General features: G+C 38.3%; 1 protein-coding gene and 1 pseudogene across 7 annotated transcripts in view; one reads left to right on the forward strand and one right to left on the reverse strand.

Moving 5' to 3' along the window:
- The window catches only part of LRCH3 (leucine rich repeats and calponin homology domain containing 3), a 125801-nt gene that overhangs the window by 83903 nt on the left and 22409 nt on the right, over window positions 1–19489 (forward strand). For 2 of the 7 annotated variants that reach the window (XM_045812673.2, XM_045812667.2), the window contains exons 11-15: window positions 7679–7730; window positions 8140–8289; window positions 11189–11239; window positions 12750–12803; window positions 17491–17562. In XM_045812673.2, the coding sequence (XP_045668629.1) occupies window positions 7679–7730; window positions 8140–8289; window positions 11189–11239; window positions 12750–12803; window positions 17491–17562 (379 nt within the window). The remainder of the gene's footprint in view (window positions 1–7678; window positions 7731–8139; window positions 8290–11188; window positions 11240–12749; window positions 12804–17490; window positions 17563–19489) is intronic. The other 5 variants (XM_087861555.1, XM_045812668.2, XM_087861557.1 and 2 more) reach the window with 4 other exon arrangements.
- Window positions 16647–17145, reverse strand: LOC123802171 (large ribosomal subunit protein uL11 pseudogene; annotated as a pseudogene).

A 19489-nucleotide genomic window follows, 5' to 3' on the forward strand; every position in this document is an offset into this window, starting at 1 on the left:
CTTATGTATTAGTTTTCTAATGCTCATGTCACAAATTACCACAAATTTAGTGGCTTAAAACAATATCTCAGTTTATAATATCTCAGTTCCGTAGGATAGAAATGTGGGCAGGCCTTCATTCTTGCCTTCCCCTTAGTTTCCCCTTAGGGTCTCGTAAGCCAAAGTCACGGCACTGGCTGGCCTAGATTCTTACCTCCAGACCGGGGGGAGAACCCACTTCCAGGCTCATCCAGGTTGTTGGCACAATTCAATTTCACACAGTTATAGCACTGAGGTCCCTGTTACTTTGCTGGCTATCAGCTGGGACTCATTTTTAGCTTCTGGAGTCTACTCACATTCCTTGGTTCATGGCTCCCTCCATTTTCAAGTCAGCAATGGCAGGCCATTTTGAATCTCTTCTCACATTTTCAGTCTCTCTGATTTCCCTTTCTGTCACATCCCAAAACTCTCTTGCCTTCCTCTTCTGTTTTTTCCCCCAGCTTTATTGAGAAGTAATTGACTTAAGTCACTGCATAAGTTTAAGGCATACAGCATGATAGTTTGATTTACATATATTATGAAATGATCACCACAATAGTTTTAGTTAACAGCCATCATCTCATATAAATACAATTAAAAAAAAAAGAGGGGGGCTTTAAATGACACGCTGGACCAGATGGACTTCACAGGTATATTCAGAACATTCCATCCAAAGCTACAGAATACACATTCTTCTCTAGTGCACATGGAACATTCTCCAGAATAGATCACATCCTGGGTCATGAATCAGATCTCAACCGGTACCAAAAGATTGGGATCATTCCCTGCATATTTTCGGACCACAGTGCTTTGAAACTCAAACTCAATCACAAGAGGAAAGTTGGAAAGAACTCAAATACATGGAGGCTAAAGAGCATCCTACTAAAGAATGAATGGGTCAACCAGGAAATTAAAGAATTTAAAAAATTCATGGAAACAAATGAAAATGAAAACACAACTCTTCAAACCCTTTGGGATGCAACAAAAGCGGTCCTAAGAGGGAAGTATATAGCAATACAAGCCTTTCTCAAGAAACAAGAACGGTCTCAAATACACAACCTAACCCTACACCTTAAGGAGCTGGAGAAAGAACAGCAAATAAAACCTAAACCCACCAGGAGAAGAGAAATAATAAAGATCAGAGCAGAAATCAATGAAATAGAAACCAAAAGAACAGTAGAACAGATCAATGAAACTAGGAGCTGGTTCTTTGACAGAATTAATAAGATTGGTAAACCCCTGACCAGACTTATCAAAAAGAAAAGAGAAAGGACCCAAATAAATAAAATCATGAATGATACAGGAGAGATTACAACCAACACCGAAGAAATATAAACAATTTTAAGAACAGATTATGAGCAACTAATGCCAATAAATTAGACAATCTGGAAGAAACGGATGCATTCCTAGAGACGTATAAACTACCAAAACCGAACCAGAAAGAAATAGAAAACCTGAACAGACCCATAACCAGCAAGGAGATTGAAGCAGTAATCAAAACTCTCCCAACAAACGAGAGCCCAGGGCCAGATGGCTTCCCAGGGGAATTGTACCAAACATTTAAAGAAGAATTAATACCTATTCTTCTGAAGCTCTTCCAAAAAATAGAAATGGAAGGAAAACTTCCAAACTCATTTTATGAGGCCAGCATTACCTTGATCCTAAAACCAGACAAGGACCCCACCAAAAAGGAGAATTACAGGCCAATATCCCTGATGAACATGGATGCAAAAATTCTCACCAAAATACTAGCCAGTAGGCTGCAACAGTACATTAAAAGGATTATTCACCACGACCAAGTGGGATTTATTCCTGGGCTGCAAGGTTGGTTCAACATCTACAAATCAATCAGTGTGATACACTACATTAATAAAAGAAAGGACAAGAACCATATGATCCTCTCAATAGATGCAGAAAAGGCATTTGACAAAGCACAGCATCCTTTCTTGATTAAAATTCTTCACAATGTAGGGACAGAGGGTACATACCTCAATGTCATAAAAGCTATCTGTGAAAAACCCACAGCAAATATCATTCTCAATGGGGAAAAACTGAGAACTTTTCCCCTAAGGTCAGGAACATGGCAGGGATGTCCACTATCACCACTGCTGTTCAACATAGTACTAGAAGTCCTAGCCTCAGCAATCAGACAACAAAAAGAAATAAAAGGAAATCAGCAAAGAAGAAGTCATTAACTCTCACTCTTTGCAGATGACATGATACTGTATGTGGAAAACCCAAAAGACTCCACCCCAAAACTGCTAGAACTCATACAGGATTCAGTAAAGTAGCAGCATATAAAATCAATGCACAGAAGTCAGTTGCATTTCTATGCACCAACAACGAGATAGAAGAAACAGAAATTAAGGAATTGATCCCATTTACTATTGCACCAAAAACCATAAGATACCTAGGAATAAATCTAACCAAAGAGGCAAAGGATCTATACTCAGGAAACTAGAATACTCATGAAAGAAATCGAGGAAGACACAAGGAAATGGAAAAACGTTCCATGCTCATGGATTGGAAGAACAAATATTGTGAAATGTCTTGCTACCTAGAGCAGTCTACACATTCAATGCAATCCCTATCAAAATACCATCAACTTTTTTCACAGAGCTAGAATAAATAATCCTAAGATTTGTATGGAACCAGAAAAGACCCCAAATAGCCAAAGGAATGTTAAAAAAGAAAACCAAAGCTGGTGGCATCACAATTCCAGACTTCAAGCTCTATTACAAAGCTGTAATTATCAAGACAGTATGGTACTGGCACAAAAACTGACACATAGATCGATGGAACAGAATAAAGAACTCATAAATGGACCCTCAACTCCGTGGTCAACGAATCTTCGACAAAGCAGGAAAGAATATCCAATGGAAAAAGACAGTCTCTTCAACAAATGGTGTTGGGAAAATTGGACAGCCACATGCAGAAGAATGAAACTGGACTATTTCCTTATACCATACACAAAAATAGACTCAAAATGGATGAAAGACCTAAATGTGAGACAGAAATCCATCAAAATCCTTGAGGAGAACATAGGCAGCAACCTCTTCAGCCTCAGCCACAACAACTTCTTCCTAGACACATCACCAAAGGCAAGGGAAACAAAGGCAAAAATGAACTATTGGGACTTCATCAAGATAAAAATCTTTTGCACAGCAAAGGGAACAGTCAACAAAACCAAAAGACAACCAAAAGAATGGGAGAAGATATTTGCAAATGACATATCAGATAAAGGGCTAATATCCAAAATCTATCAAGACCTTACAAACTCAACACCCATAGAACAAATAATCCAATCAAGAAATGGGCAGAAGACATGAACAGACATTTCTGCAAAGAAGACATACAAATGGCCAACAGACACATGAAAAAGTGCTCAACATCACTCAGCATCAGGGAAATACAAATCAAAACCACAATGTGATACCACCTCCACACCAGTCAGAATGGCTGCAATTAACAAGTCAGGAAACACAGATGTTGGCAAGAATGCAGAGAAAGGGGAACCCTCCTACACTCTTGGTGGGAATGCAAACTGGTGCAGCCACTCTGGAAAATAGTATGGAGGTTCCTCAAAAAGTTGAAAATAGAGCTACCCTACAACTTAGCAATTGCACTACTGGGTATTTATCCCAAAGATACTAAGGTAGTGATCTGAAGGGTCACCTGCACCCCAATGTTTATAGCAGCAATGTCCACAATAACCAAACTATGGAAAGAGCCCAGATCTCCATCGACAGATGAATGGATAAAGATGTGATATAACACGTACACACGCACACACACACAGTGGAATATTATGCAGCCATCAAAAAATCTTACTGTTTGCAATGACATGGATAGAACTAGAGAGCATTATGGCTAAACGAAATAAGTCAATCAGAGAAAGAATTATCATATGATCTCACTGATATGTGGAATTTTGAGAAACAAGGCAGAGGACCATAGGGGAAGAGAGGAAAAAATGAAACAAGACGAAACCAGAGAGGGAGACAAACCGTAAGAGTCTCTTAATCTCAGGAAACGAACTGAGGGTTGCTGGAGTGGAGAGGGGTGAGAAGGTTGGGGTGGCTGGGTGATGGACATTGGGGAGGGTATGTGTTTTGGTAAGTGCTCTGTTTTATGTAAGACTGATCAATCACAGACCTGTGCCCCTGAAACAAATAATATATTATATGTTAATAATAAAAACAAAATGAAAGAAAAGCAAATAAAAGACATCCAAATGGGAAAAAAAATTTTTTTTTCTTCTTGTGATAAGAACTCTTAGGGTTTACTCTCTTAACAACTTTCCTGTATATCACACAGCAATGCTAACTATAGTCATCATGTTGAACATTACATCCTAGTATTTATTTATCTTATAGCTGAAGTTTGTAGCTTTGATCACCTCCCTCCAGTCGCCCCCCCCCCACCCTGCCCTCTTCTGCTTTTAAGGTTCCCATGATTCCATTAGACCCACCTGGATAATTTTCCCATTTCAAGGCCAACCAGTTAGTAACCTTAATTTCATCTGCAAAGTCCTTTTTGACATGTAACATATTTACTGGAGTAATACCAGGAGGTGGAGATCATAGGGACCAAAAATCTGCCTACCTAATCTTAACCCGGCGTTCCTGTTTTTACTACCTTTTTAGAAATTCTTGCTCTGCCAGCACTGAGGGAATCTTCTCTTATTGGAGCCTGTTCTTTCAGACCAAGTAGTTTTCTGTTTATATTCAGAGTCACCCACTATTAATTGACAGACCCTGGTGGCGCCTGGGTGACTCAGTCGGTTAAGTGTCTGCCTTTGGCATAGGTCATGATCCCAGGGTCCTGGAATTGAGCCCCACAGGAAGTCTGCTTCTCCCTCTCTCTCCTACCCTCCCCCCTGCTTGTGCTCTCTCTCTCTCTCTCTCTCAAATAAACAAATAAAATCTTTTAAAAAATTTAAAAAAAATTTTTTTTAAAGTGACAGACCCTGGATTCAAACTCAGTTATGACTAATTCTAAAGTCCATAACTTTAACCACTATGCCATAGCTATAAGATAAATAAGTACTGAGTAGGAGTGCTAATAAGATAAAGATTGGGAATGATGAGTAAAAAATTTAAGGAAGTTTTTTTTTTTTTTTCAAGCTTCAGTGTTATTTTAAATCTTGTCTTAAGGAGTTATTAAGTAATTTTTTCTATACCTTTAAAAAATTATAATTTATTCTGTCAAAACTTTTAGGGGGTGGTATTTTAATTATTTAGTAAAGGTAAGAAATATGGCTTTACTCTCGAAGTCATATAAAACAGGTTTTTTTAAATGTATTTTTCGATGCCTAGAAATTAAAAAAAAGGATTTTGTGAATACTTCAAGGATGTGGAAACAATATAAGAAAAGAAATGTGAAAAGAAAGAGAACAAGAGTGTGGCTTAAGTTTTGCTTTTTTACATATTACCTTTTTTTAAAATTAGGAAAGTATATGGGGGGGGTCTGGGTGGCTCAGTCGTTAAGCATCTGTCTTCGGCTCAGGGCGTGATCCCAGGGCCTGGGATTGAGCCCCACATCGGGCTCCTCTGCTGGGAGCCTGCTTCCTCTCCCACTCCCCCTGCCTGTGTTCCCTCTTTCGCTGGCTGTCTCTCTCTCTGTCAAATCAATAAATAAAATCTTAAAAAAAAAAAGGAAAGTATAAGGTAGGCCAGGGTTTCCCAATAGGTTGTAGCACCACTCTTCAATGGATATTTGAAATGTGCTTGATTTGGGAATTGGTTGTCAAAATGGTTATAGGTGTTAATGGTAGGCGTTAAGGCTAAACTACCTATAATGTGCAGGACAATCTTGTACAACAAAAAAATTATCTGAAATGTTGGGACAGTCCTATTGAGAAACATACTCATAGATGAAATGGCCATACGACATGAAGTAACATGGTGGCACCAAGGAGCTGCTAAGCTGTGATGGGCCCCCGTTAGCACCTGGTGATTGGCTTGAGGGAGCTGTCCATTCTCAGACATCTTCTTCCCTACCACTGTTATTCTCTCATATGCTATGCTTCACTCTTTGCCTCCATCTTTAACTTTTCACACATACAGAAAACGATTACCTGCAATGGCAAAAACTAAGCTGTGAAAAGGGAAGTGTGGTATAATAGAAGCCACTAATCTCCAAGTCAGGAGGCTTGAATTCTAATCTAGGCTGTAGCCCTGGTAGCTGTCATTGAACTTCTGAGGGCCTTAGTTTTCTCTCTTGTAAAGTTAGTGGCATGAACTCCATGATTTCTGAAGTACCTCCAGTTCTCATAGACTGCATACCTAGAAGATGAGAAAGTAGACTACCACTGAGTCAGATAAGATTTCAGATCAGATAGGTAAGGATTACTGGCTGCATCACCTTGGGAAAGTTACTTAACTTCCATGCCTCAGCTTCTCAACTGTAAATTGATTATAATAGTTCTTACTCCTAAGATTGCATGAAGAATAATTGAGAAACACTGTGTATAAAATACTTCACAGGGCATATGTAGTACATGGTAGGATCTCAAAGATTGTTAGTTTCTATATGCCTTTGAATAATGTTGCCCAAAAAAAGAACACAAATCGTAGTCGATAAATGCGGAAGTATTGATTACACATGTGCATCAAGAGGAAAAGTCCCAATTTTAAAGAACAAGAAGATTCTAAAAAAGACCTTTTCTAAGAAGATCTCTGTAGGTTGGAATCTGTAGAAAAGCCTTGAAGTAAGAAATCAATATATGATAACTGAAGAGATCTTGCTAGAGAAAAGATTCCATAGTGGGTATGTTTCTAAAATGAGGTAAGAGTCCTGAAAGCCAGATTGAAGAATTCTTATTATTATTAGTTGGTAATAAGAAACTTCTGGAGCTTTGGGGGATTTGTTTTTATTTTCCTAGTAACACACTGATTTAATGCATTTACATCAACCTGGTAGGCTAATAATCATGGTTTAAAATTTCAGGTCCTAAATGTCACAGCGTCACTGTTCCCAACATTGTTAGGTGAGACACAAATGAGTAACAGACTCTGGAAACATTAAATCCAATTCAGGAAAAAGATAAATACCAAACTGTAAGATTTAGCACTGATAAAACTGAGAAGCAACTTTTACTGGTTTTTTTAAGAATTAAATCAGGTGTCATCTCTTTCTTAAAAATCAACATAGTCTTTACTTTTATTATTCAAATTGCTATATTAGTTGAAAACGGGAGTAGGAGTGCTTTACAAGTTTCTGTCATATTCCAGATTTCTGTTGATAAAATGACTTTATATATAAAATTATCTCATTTAGATGTATCTTGTTTCAGTCATGGTGATAAAGAAGATAATAATTATGTATGCTATAAAGAAGTGATACTGTTTGAAAAGTAATCTCAAATATCTGTCTGGTCAGCACTGGCTAACATAGACCATTGTTAGCTATCTGCAGTTTGATCAGTGATACCGTCACATGAAATGTGAGTTGGAGACATCAGGTTTTCCTGGGGCCTAATTTAATGACTTGGGCTCAGGTTTACAAAATGCAGTCAGTCTTTCATTGCTGACCAGTTTGCCTGTTGATTAATAGCAGGCTACATTTAACAATAAAATTGTACTTATCTTTTATATATCTGCCTATCTTATCAAAGAATTTTTTGTTTTTTGTTTTTTTTTTTCCTTTTTTGGGTCAGGGTTCCAGTCGAGCCATCTTCTGTCATGTCACTATCACCAAGTCACATTCAGGTAAAAAAAAAAAAAAATTTTTTTTTTCTGTTTTAGTGTTGATTTTTTTTTAAGTAAGATGATTTTCTATTTTTATAACACTTAAATTACCATTAATTGCCAGATATGTGTAAATTCACTGCCTGTCTCCTCCAAAATACAGTTAATATAACATGTGCACCTGCTACTTGCTAATGGTGTTTTTAGACACCAGACAGAAATTAAATCTTTACTGACATAATGGCTCTATAGCACCTACAGGCACACAGGGCAAAGACGGGACACGCTGAGCAATGAACACGTTTAAAGAAATGCTAGGTGACTGCAAAGTAGAAATTGCTTGGGTCAGCAGTAGTTTCCTGAACTGATGAGGAATATTGACAAGTTGACCTTTCTCCCCACTTGCATGTGCAAAATACTTTTGTTCCAGTTATCACATACAGACTTGGAACTTCATCGGAGAAGAGAGCAGTTAGTAGAGCGAACTCGGAGAGAGGCACAGCTTGCCGCCCTACAGTATGAGGAGGAGAAAATAAGGACCAAGCAGATTCAGAGAGATGCTGTCCTGGACTTTGTCAAGGTGAGATTTTTGCCATATTTCATTGAAATTCCGAAAGTGTTTTAGAAGTAAGTGCTTATTTGTTTTGCTGAGGCTACCAGGGCTTGTGGTAAAGTGTCAGCTTTCTTGTGTGTCACTCTAAGGAATCTTGAGTAAGTCGTGGAACTGTCTCCTACTTGTGTTTAGATGGATTGTCCTCTTGTAGGTAGGCTGAGAAGTGACCATCTTGTTCTTGGGACAGTAGTCTCTCCCTCTTCTTTAGCAGTCTGTCTTTAGACATCTCACTTTACTGTCCAGCTGCCATTTCCTCAATCTCTAGTACATTAACAAAGACCAGTAAGACCATGAAAATGCCACATAAACCTAAAGTACCATGCACATGGGAACCGTTGTTACCCGAGCCCGTCTCCAACTTCCGCACTCAGCTGAGCACCAGACTTTTGCAAGGTTAACAGGCTTAATACTTCAGAGTCATCTTTGAGTCTTTCCTTTCTGTTGCCTCCACACCTACTCAGGTGACAACGCTGTTAAAACCTCTTCTTTCTTTTTTTAAATTTACAGCCTCTACAGTTGCATCTAAGCCTGTTTCTTCTTTCTTTCTTTCTTTTTCTTTTTCTTTTCTTTTCTTTTCTTTTTTTTTTTTTTTTGGTGCCTGTATCACTCAAAGTCTTTTTATTCGGAAATCACCTTGGATTTTTCTCTTCATAATTAAATAACTCTTCCTATTTTTGTCTGTTTGTTATCTTTCTCTCCCACTTATCTGTAAACCCCATGAAAACAGGGAGTACGTCTGTCTTGTTTATTCACTGCTCTATCCCTAGATCTTAGCAGGTCTTAGCCCATAGTAAAGCTCGGTAAATATTTGTTAAAGAAATGACTGAATGAATCAATCGCTCTTGTCCTCTAAAGCTTTCTCTCTTGTGTTTCATAACTCTGGACAAAGACCATCATCTTTAAGTACCATACACATGATAAAATCTTTTTTTTTTTTTTTTTCAAATGTATCAAACCCTGGATGAAGATCTCTGATGCTCGGAGAGGATGACAGTTTGCCATGTTAAATACTCAGCTAGTTACAGGCAGAGCACAGGTTCTGATCAAGACAGGTTGAACAGAAAATGGAAGTAAGATTGGCAGAAAATAAAGTTTCTTTAAAAAAAAAATGCTGGCTCCAAACCCTAATCTGTGACCACAGGTCAATATTGACTGTCAGTAAATAATGACGGCTAACACAAACTATCCTAAGCACTGTTCTGTGCATTCTGCTTTAATTAATTCATTTAGCTTGTGTTCTGTAGAAGCCACATAGCTAGTAAGAGACAATCACAGTGTAGATGGTCCTGATTAAATGCTAAATTAGAGTTTGATCTTGATCTGTTAGGTGAAAGAGAACAATTAGAAGTTCTAAAGCAGGAGAAAAACATGAGAGGAAAGATACTTCCGAAAAACTAATCTGCTCATGGTAGAATATATTAGAATGAAAGAGATAAGGAAAATGAAATAGAGAGTAATTGCAGTAATTAGACTGGGGTGCAAAATGACGGCATAGAACCAGATGATTTCTGAGGTTCCTAAAGAGAGGCAGTGTTACACAGTCGTAAGAGCTTAGCCTCAGAAATAATCTGAATTTGAATCCAGCTTAGCTACTCATTATTGTGCTCGACTTTGAGAAAATTACTGATCATTCTGTGCCTTTAATTTCCCCGTAGGTATAGTATTGAATTGTTAAATATTAACTCAGAATTATTATAGGTGCACCTAATACTTTTACTGGTGTGGTGAGCCCCCCCCCCCGCCCAGCACCACAATGGACTTTATAAATTAGAAATTTGAAGAGAAGCATCTTTATGTTTTATACATAAATGTAGTGAGTGTTGAATAAATCATTGAAGATGAGTGACAAAAAGAAGATCCCAAGGCAAGATTTTGAGGCTAAAAGAACAGTTTCAACAGGAGGCTAGCTTTGTGGAAAGAATATAGGATTCAGAGTCAGAAGATGCAGGAACAAATCTCGGTTATGCTACTGACCAGTTTCATGACCTTGCACATATCATTTAACCTTTCTTGTCCTCAATTCTTCTATCTTTAAATAAATATGTTATGATTTTCATTTATCTCCGAGAGTAAAAAGAATCACTTAAGATAATGTGTATAAGTACACATTGTAGGGGCGCCTGGGTGGCTCAGTCCTTAAGCGTCTGCCTTCGGCTCAGGGCATGATCCCGGCGTTCTGGGATTCAGCCCCACATCAGGCTCCTCCGCTGGGAGCCTGCTCCTTCGTCTCCCACTTCCCCTGCTTGTATTCCCTCTCTCGCTGGCTGTCTCTCTCTCTTTCAAATAAATAAATAAAAAAATCTTCAAAAAAAAAAATACATTGTAAAGCAGTGACTATAGAAATGGTTTAATATTATCATTTGACATAATAACAGAAATTAGCAAATTGCAGAAAAAAGCCAGTTAGTATGGGAATTTGCGGATTTGCTTTTGAACATGTTGAACAAAAGGTGACAGTGAGTTTTCAAATAGGCCGTTGAAAATGCAAACCTGGAAATTGGCTGAGAGGATGTTAACACCAGACAGAGAGAATGATTTCACTGAGAGAATATAGTGAGAGATCACCATTCTGGTTGTGAATATATGTGTGTGCATGTACATACAAAAAACATACTTTTTATATTTCTATTTATAGATGCTTCTAGACCTCTGAAATACTGTCTGTCAGTTTATTGCCTTCCTCGTTTAAATTGTAAGCTGTTTAAGGGAAAGGGTGGCATCTTCTAACCAGTAAATCTAGAAAAGTACTGCACACGAGTGATACAGAAATTAATGTGGGTGATTATCTTGGTATATAGAACTTATCATTTCCAGTGTTCCAGATTCTAACCAACTTCCCTTTCTTGGGGGGCTTGGGGATGTATAGCACAAAGCGTCACAAAGTCCACAAAAACAACAGCCCCCCTTAGATGGTGAGGTAAGTCTATATAATCACCTTTTCTTTGGAATTTTTTATTATCGCAATGGAAATGAAATGTTTGTATGCGATTATCATGTGTTTTCAGTGATCAGAATATTGCCATTTCCTTTTCCCTCACGAGATTCTCCTTATTCAGGAAAAGATGACACAGGCCAGGGAGTTGATCCAAGTCTATAGATCATAATCTATACTAATCCGTGTGGAGATTATTTATTTCCTTCCCTTACCCCCACCAGAAGTATCATCTCCCTCATCCATTTCAAAGCAGAGTGTGTCGTGAGAGGGAGTCCTGAGAGCTGTATGTGACAGGGGTAAATGGTGTTGGTATTGAACTAAAAGATACTGCATATATTTCAGCTCCAAGGCTCGCTTCTTGAGTATGTATGTTATTGATTATATGGCATACAGAGTAGTTTTATCATATGAAGTAGTACATTTTCATTACAAGTAAACATGTAAAATTGATTGCTTAACCTTTTTAAAAAATGCACCTGTTGTGATCTGTTAAAATGAAACTTACTAAGTATTTTTATTGTACTTGGCTTTTTTATTAAAAGCCATTTTTCGTTATCTTTGCCTTCTCATTTTTTTCAATTTACGATCATTGCTTCCTTAAAAATGCACAAAGGCATTGTTTCATGTGAATTTTGAATCTGCTTTCCATAAAGTAAATTACTTAAAAACCTAACACGGGGCTTTACAAGCATCACGTTTCAGCACAGAGGTTTTAAAGCACAGTGTTTCTGGAATGGTAAAATGCATTTTTTGAAATGTTGTAAATTATCCGTTATAAAGGTTTTTTTCTTTATCTCAGTGGACATATAATCAGTACTTCTGGTTTATCTAAGACCTTACTGAAAGAGTACTGAAAGAGTACCTGAGTTACCTGAAAGAGTAACTCAGCTTTTTCAGTTGTCTTTTCTTCACAAGGTCATAATAAAGATAAAACAGGCAAAGTTAATACCATCTTCTTTTTTTACCCCCAGATTTCCTTCTTAATGGTCATTCTGGAGTAAATTCATTATTTAAAAATTAAAACTTCTCAAGAAAATAACGTGTACAGTTTTTAAGTTTCCAGTTGTACTCTTGTTTTGTCTGAGAAAGGTAATGAAGAAATGCGTAGACTAGAATTCATGACTCTTGGGTTTATGGTTTTTAATTTGTTACTGACTCATTAAATGACCACAAATTCTTTGTTACTACTACATCTGTATTTCAGCTTTCTCCTCTGTGAATAGAGAATAATCCCTGTTCTCTCCTTGCTTTAGTCAGTTTTTAAGCAATAAGATCATATTTGAAATTATTTAAGCTCTTTAGCAGAAAATCATGACTCAGAGTCAACTTATTAGCTATTACGATACGTGAGTCCAAAAGGATTGTGAATGTGGTTCCATATGTTAGCATCTTCAGTGCGTCTCAATATATCGCTTTGCTTGTGTATTTGTGAAATGTCATGTGTGTGCATAGTTTGTTTTTGACATTGCTCCATTTCTCTCTGCCTCTCCAGTGTCCCTTCCCATCCAGAAGGTCTCAGCACACTGATGATAGTGCCTTGTTAGTGGTAAGAGCCTTGCACGAAAATAGTTATATATTGCTGTGTCTAGAGATTGGAGAACAGTTATCATACTTCTCATTCAGAAAGTATCTAAATATCCTAAAACATGATGAGCATCATTACTCAGTGCTTTACAGACAGCTAGAACGTTTCCCACATACTGTTCATGATTTACCCAGTGTTCCAGCGGTCTGCGCCAGGATTCAGATACCTTTGTTAGTGTTTCCAAAAGTAAAACGTTGACATTGTGATCCATATTGGCTTTGTATGTGGGTTAGGAGGAGAGGGAATAATTCGTTTTTTAAATGTCATTTCTAATTTCAGGTGCATTTACTTAATAATCATTAATTTGGCTGGTGAGTCACCTGTGTGTTAAATGAATTTCCTTACTCCATGACTAATCGTACAATTGTATATTCGCCATCTTATTTCATTATCTATTTAAAGCTACTGAAAATCCCGAGGTTTTAAAAAATACTTACATCTCAAGATTATCCCTCCATGTCCCTTCTTTAAACTCTGGGAAACATTAACTTGGAATGTTACCTACTGATCATTTTTAACACTGGTTTACTTTTCGTGCCTTTCATCTGCTGAAAATGAGTATAACAATAAGAGCTATTGAAAATCTTAGTAAGTTTTGTCAGCCTTGCAAGAGAATTCTAACATTTACAAAATTGCTTTTCCCATCATGTTTTATGATATTTTGTACAGTGTGTTGAAAACTAGCAGTTCAAAAGTGCAGTGTGTGTAGCAATTCCTGTCGTCCGTGCTGGTCCCTGCTGCCATTGTGCGCGCTGCCTCATGGACTGCAGACTTCAGTGTGGGCGTCTTCTCACGTAGACTTCCGCTGTCAACGCTTCTGTGTGTTCTGCAATGATCACTTCCTTTGAGATGGATAAAGCACATTTTAACAGGGGAGTCTGACAGAAAAATAAAACCACCACTCTCTGGGGTTTAGTGGAAATTAATTGGCATGAGAAATAAATAAATTAATGCAGAAAAATATTGAGAGCCTGTGATGATCCAGACACTACCACAATTATCTCATTTACTCTCACAGCCATCTTAACAGTTAAGGTTACACGTGTCACCATTTTACAAACGATTACTGAGGCACGGAATGTTTTGTCCGGAATGTGATTTGTCCAAGGTCACATAGCTTAAGTGCGTGCAACATTGGGTTCAAATCTAATTCTGGCTGACTTAATTAAACACCATAGTTTATTGCCTCTCAGTCTATAATTGAAAACAACTTAGGAGACTGAGGTTAGATTTAATACCATGTATAGGAAGTGATAGAAGTCTGAGTGCCCACACTTCTTTGTCAAGGAAAAAGTGGAATTTGGAAAAGCAACAAAATTCTCTCAGTGTAAAATTTGAAATGGCTTTTAGCCATTTTCGAAACACATGCACTTGTATTTTACTCATCAGTATTCATGTTTGACCTAAATGAGATGCCCTTGAAAAGAGAGGACCACGTCTCACATATTTTTGTATGCCAAATAGTGTCCAACGCTGTGCAGAAAGGGCCTGTTTTAAATCATACCTCTGATTTTTTGGACTACTGTCCAATGGCTTCATATATAACTTTTATTTTTTTAGGAAAGGGAGTGGGGAAGGAACAGAGAGAGAGTGAGAGAGAGAATCTTAAGCCGACTCCACTAGCACAGAGCCCACCGTGGGCCTCGACACAGGGCTCGATCTCATGACTCTGAGATCTGACGTGAGCTGAAATCAAGACTTAGACACTTAACTGACTGAGACACCCAGGCACCCCAACTCCTGACGTCTTAACACGGCCTACAAGCTCCTCGGAATAAAATCCAAACTTCTTAACATGGCCTACAAGCTCCTGCACACCCTGTCTCATATCTCTGGGCTCATGCTATGCCAGCATTTTTTCAGCTTTTCAAATAAGGCAAGCCTGTTTTTACCTCACAACCTTTTGCAGATGTGGTTTCTCTCAGCATGGAATGCATCTCCCTCCCTGCATATACCCCTTGGCTAATTCCTACTCATCTATCATGTATCAGCTTAAATGTCACACCTTTAAAATGGCTTTTCTACAACCCGAGACTCCCAAATCAAATTTGTCTCCACTGTCATTTTTCTCATCCTAGTACTTTGAGGTGGGCGTTCGTTGTTTTACATCTCCTCCCTGTTAGACTGCGGGCTGGAAGCTTCGTGGGCACAGGGATATTCTCTGTTACAATTGCCTGTGTATACTCAGTCCCTGTCATTGTCCCTGGGATATTAAGTGCTCAGTATTTCCTGAATGAACACATAAATGCTGTGTATGTAATAATCCCTCATTAAATTGTTTCACGGTGAAAAGGTCTAATGATACAGCGAGGTGTAAATGTTGGATTTGATTTAAAGACCTTGAAGTATAGGATTTGAAATAACTATTAGTGGTGTTTAATATCCGTGAGGGCTGCCCTGAAGGATCTGTTGCTTTCATCTGTATCCCATCTCCATCTTTGTTTCATCTCAGAAACTAGAGACTCTGTAAGCTCATCTCACTTCCTCTTCCCTCCACTCCTTTTGTCCTCCTTTCACAGTGTAGGGGCTTTTAGCCTTTTTATGTTTGAGATTGACAGTAATTCCAGTACATTTGGTTATAAAGAGGCCCAGGAAGACTGAAGAGGTGAAGCACACACAGGGTATGACTGTTGTCACAGTCTTGTTCTGGTACATTTCCTTCACTTTTTTCTGCCTTAAGATAGAGTAGGTTGCAGTGTTACTTTATTTATTTATTTATTTATTGCCCACCCCCCACAAGAGAAAGAGAAACATTGCTGTTCATCAACTGTATTTAAAAATAATTGTATCTGGGGCGCCTGGGTGGCGCAGTCGTTGAACGTCTGCCTTCGGCTCAGGGCGTGATCCCGGGATCCTGGGATCGAGCCCCACATCAGGCTCCTCTGCTGGGGCCTGCTTCTTCCTCTCCCACTCCCCCTGCTTGTGTTCCCTTTCTCGCTGGCTGTCTCTCTGTCAACTAAATAAATAAATAAATCTTTGAAGGAAAAAAAATAAAAATAAAAAAATAAAAATAGTTGTATCTATTTTATTGATCATCTGCACACCTTTTTCTAAGCATACATATGTGTTTAAGTTCATTTATTCCATGATTCACATATTTGTGATCCTAGTTTACATTTTTCAAAGTTATGTACATTATAATATATGTACATTAATATATTTAAGCCCTTGGCAATTTTTTTAATTGGTACAGTCTTATCCATTGCCCTTTGTAAAAGTCCTGTCTTCTCTGATTTTTACTCTTTACCAAATTAAAAAATTGTCATGTTTTGAGCAGTTTTATCTGTAGTCAGAATTCTGTACAGTAGATTCTAATAGCATTGTCTCTGATTATACTTCTAATTTACCTAATAGATACAGCTAATTATTTCTAGTTGTATGTAGGTTAGTGAAAAGATGAAGGGTTCAAAGAAAAGGAAAATTCCACTCACCCTCTTATAGGTCATTTGGTCACAGAGGCAGAAATGAAATTCATCCTTAAGGTGTGGCACAGAATCCTCATATCCTGTTTTCTTACATCAGAGCTGTTACATCGAATTATATTAATCTAATTTGGATTAATATTGAAAAAATGTAGTTCTTACTCATGCCAGTTCTGCTCAGTTAAAATGAGCTCTTTGACTGGATTTGTTTTCCCATCATAGAAAGAGCACAGGACTTACTGGTTTAGTTTCTAAGGTGATTATTCCAAAAAATTTTGATGTTCTCAGTTTTAGTTCTGCATAAAATCACTTTTAATAAATCATGCCTGCTTTTTTGTTGTTGTCACATGATCATTTATGAAAATATTTTCCTTTGTAGTTCTTAACTAGCTGAACATTTCACTGCACCACTGTTGATGTCATCTATGATGTCATGAGGGTGGCGGCCATCAACACTGCAGCCCAGAGACTGGGCAGTCCCCAGGATCTCTTTAATGGTTCCAGAGAGTTCTGTAGCTAAAGATCGGTGCCACATCGGCCAGGCAGTGTTGACAGTCTCATCAAAAGTGATACCCACTGTGCTTTATATTATTCTACTTGTTTCTGTCTCTTGATGGTTCTTTGAGGGCTTTAATAATCAGGGCAGAGGCAAAGGGTACCGCTTCAGTCTGAGCCCATCTGTCCTGAATGTTGGTCAGTTGCGCTGTAATCCTCAGACCCTTCCAGTTCCTGGTTGCCTTGGCATTGTCATCACCAACATTTTTTGGAGACAGACTCAGAGGGCTGCCCTTGGGGGCCAGGGTAGACGGGGCACTGACTTCCTTACCAGTGTACCTCAGGTATCCAACTTTGATGTCCTTGGGGTCGAGCTTAGGCGGCATGGAGGAAGCAGCTGGTGTCGGATGAACCCAGATTCGAGATGACCAAAAAGAGTTGCGCCTTGGCCTCCTCCGAGCCGACAGCCAAAAGCCCTTTCATTTCTTGATTAATGTGGTGTGAGGTACTGAAATAGTTTAAATTATACAAGTGGGAAAACTGTTTTGTGTTAGGGGTTTTTCCCCCAACTATTCTTTCTGCCCTATCAATATCTTAGTAAACGATTTGAAAGTTTGTCCATGACCTTTCCTTTTCTAATTTCATCGACCAGATCTGCCCTGCCTGCCTGACATTTTGCTAATAACATAAATGCTGCCTTCTGTTTCTTCTCTTTCTCTTTTAAAATTTAGTCGCTGTCAGGGTTGAATCAAGTGGGCTGTGCTGCTCCCCTGCCTCATTCTTCTGCCTTCGTGCCTATTAAGGTATCTCTTGTTACTGTAATGCACCAGGAGCTTTGGGGAGGGGTTGTGCATGGGAGGTCTTAAATTTTCCAGTATTGGTCCAATGGCAATGTAAAACCTAGGAGTGCATGAAATATCTGTAAGCTTATTAAACTATTTGTGAGTTTAACATTAATTTTACTTGAAATTTTTGAAAGATTTACCGTGCTAGAAGCACTCACAGAGCCTGCATTAATTCTTTATATTGAGATTCTGTTGGAAATGTCACTCTAATTTTCCTATCAAAGGTTATTTTGTGGTCATGAGTGGAGTTATTTTACTTTGGCTGATAAATAACGTCAAATTAACTCTGTTGTCTGATGTGCATGCACAATAACTCAGTCCCAGTCCCCAAGAGTGTCACTGCTGAAGCCCTCCTGTAGTAGAGGTCAGCAAGCTGTGGCCCCCAGGCCACCTGTTTCTGTAAATAGTTTTATTGGCACAGTCACTCCCATTTGCTCATGTATGGTCCAGGGCCCAGAAGCCTAAATAAAGAGCTTGTGGTTTTTTATTTTTTGAAGGCCTGTAGGAATGGTAATTCCATATTTGTGATCATATGATATATAAGGAATTATTAATAATCTTCACTGTTAGAAGGGTCTTCCCTTGTCTAACTTAGATCTGCCCCCTGTGTTGTACACGTATTTCTTCTTTTCTTTCCAGTGTGGAGATATTCTAGTTATTTAGCAATCTTGATATAAGAATCTTTAAATTTGAAAACTATTACGATGCTGCCCTTGTCTTCTCACTATATAAATTCTGGTCATTTTATGTGCCTTTTTCAGTCTGAATCCTTTGGAGCTTTCTCAAGTTCTCTGTCTTCCGTTTTGGCTCCGCAGTCCCCAACCAGAAACACAGCCTTCACTCAAGCCCACCTGGCGCTGAGCATGAAACAAGCGTTTTCACATCTTACTCTGAGCATTAAGTTGGCTTTTCTCATTTTGCTCAGTATCTACTGTAATTCTCAGATGTTTCAGTTATACTCCTAAATGATCATTAATTTCCACATCTTGTATCTTGTTTTTCTAAATACTTGATTTTGCTTTTTTTTGTTGTTGTTGTTAAAGATTTTATTTATTTATTTGACAGGGAGAGAGACAGCCAGCGAGAGAGGGAACACAAGCAGGGGGAGTGGGAGAGGAAGCAGGCTCTCAGCGGAGGAGCCTGATGAGGGGCTCGATCCCAGGACTCCGGGATCACGCCCTGAACCGAAGGCAGACGCTTAATGACTGAGCCACCCAGGCGCCCCTTGATTTTGCTTTTTGAACATTTTTACTTCTCTGATTTACCAGAATACTTTCAGATTCTTGCATCATGTTCTTCTAAATGCTGGCCCCAACTTTATAACATCTGTAAACCTGATAAACCTTCTCTGTAGTCCTTATTGAAGATGCTACACATATCTGGAAGACTTCTGAAGAAACTGTAATTCTCTTCTACGTTGACCCTTTATTAGCTTTTCCCAGCTAGGCTTTTTATTTGAATGACAGAATAGGAAATTGAGGGATTATTCTCAAAATTCTCTCAAGGAAGATGTATAATTAGTATAGGAGATGTCTAGGAGAGAAGCTATTTCATTACACTCAATGGATACCTTAGGGCATTGGGGCGTTATTCTCTCCCAGAATCATAGTTGAAAAAGTCCAAATCTGAATGTGCCAACCATTGTATGGTAAGTCTGACTTTGTCTGTCAAGACCTGCTGCAGTGTAAATGATTAGTTTGAAAAGACTATATTTTTTGTATCCCAGTTACTTTACATCAGGTAAAGTATTTATATATATTTAGGCATGGATTTATTTCTTTTATCCCTTAACCAGACAAGTAAAAGTCGAGTTCCTGTCGATTTCTGTTTTTTGCTCCAGTTCTCCAAGAGTTCTCAAATATAGTTCATGGCCACACTGATTCTG

This window comes from Ursus americanus, chromosome 4, assembly GCF_024610735.1.
Source record: "Ursus americanus isolate L20-20 chromosome 4, mUrsAme1.1.p, whole genome shotgun sequence".
Taxonomy (NCBI): Eukaryota; Metazoa; Chordata; class Mammalia; order Carnivora; family Ursidae; genus Ursus; species Ursus americanus.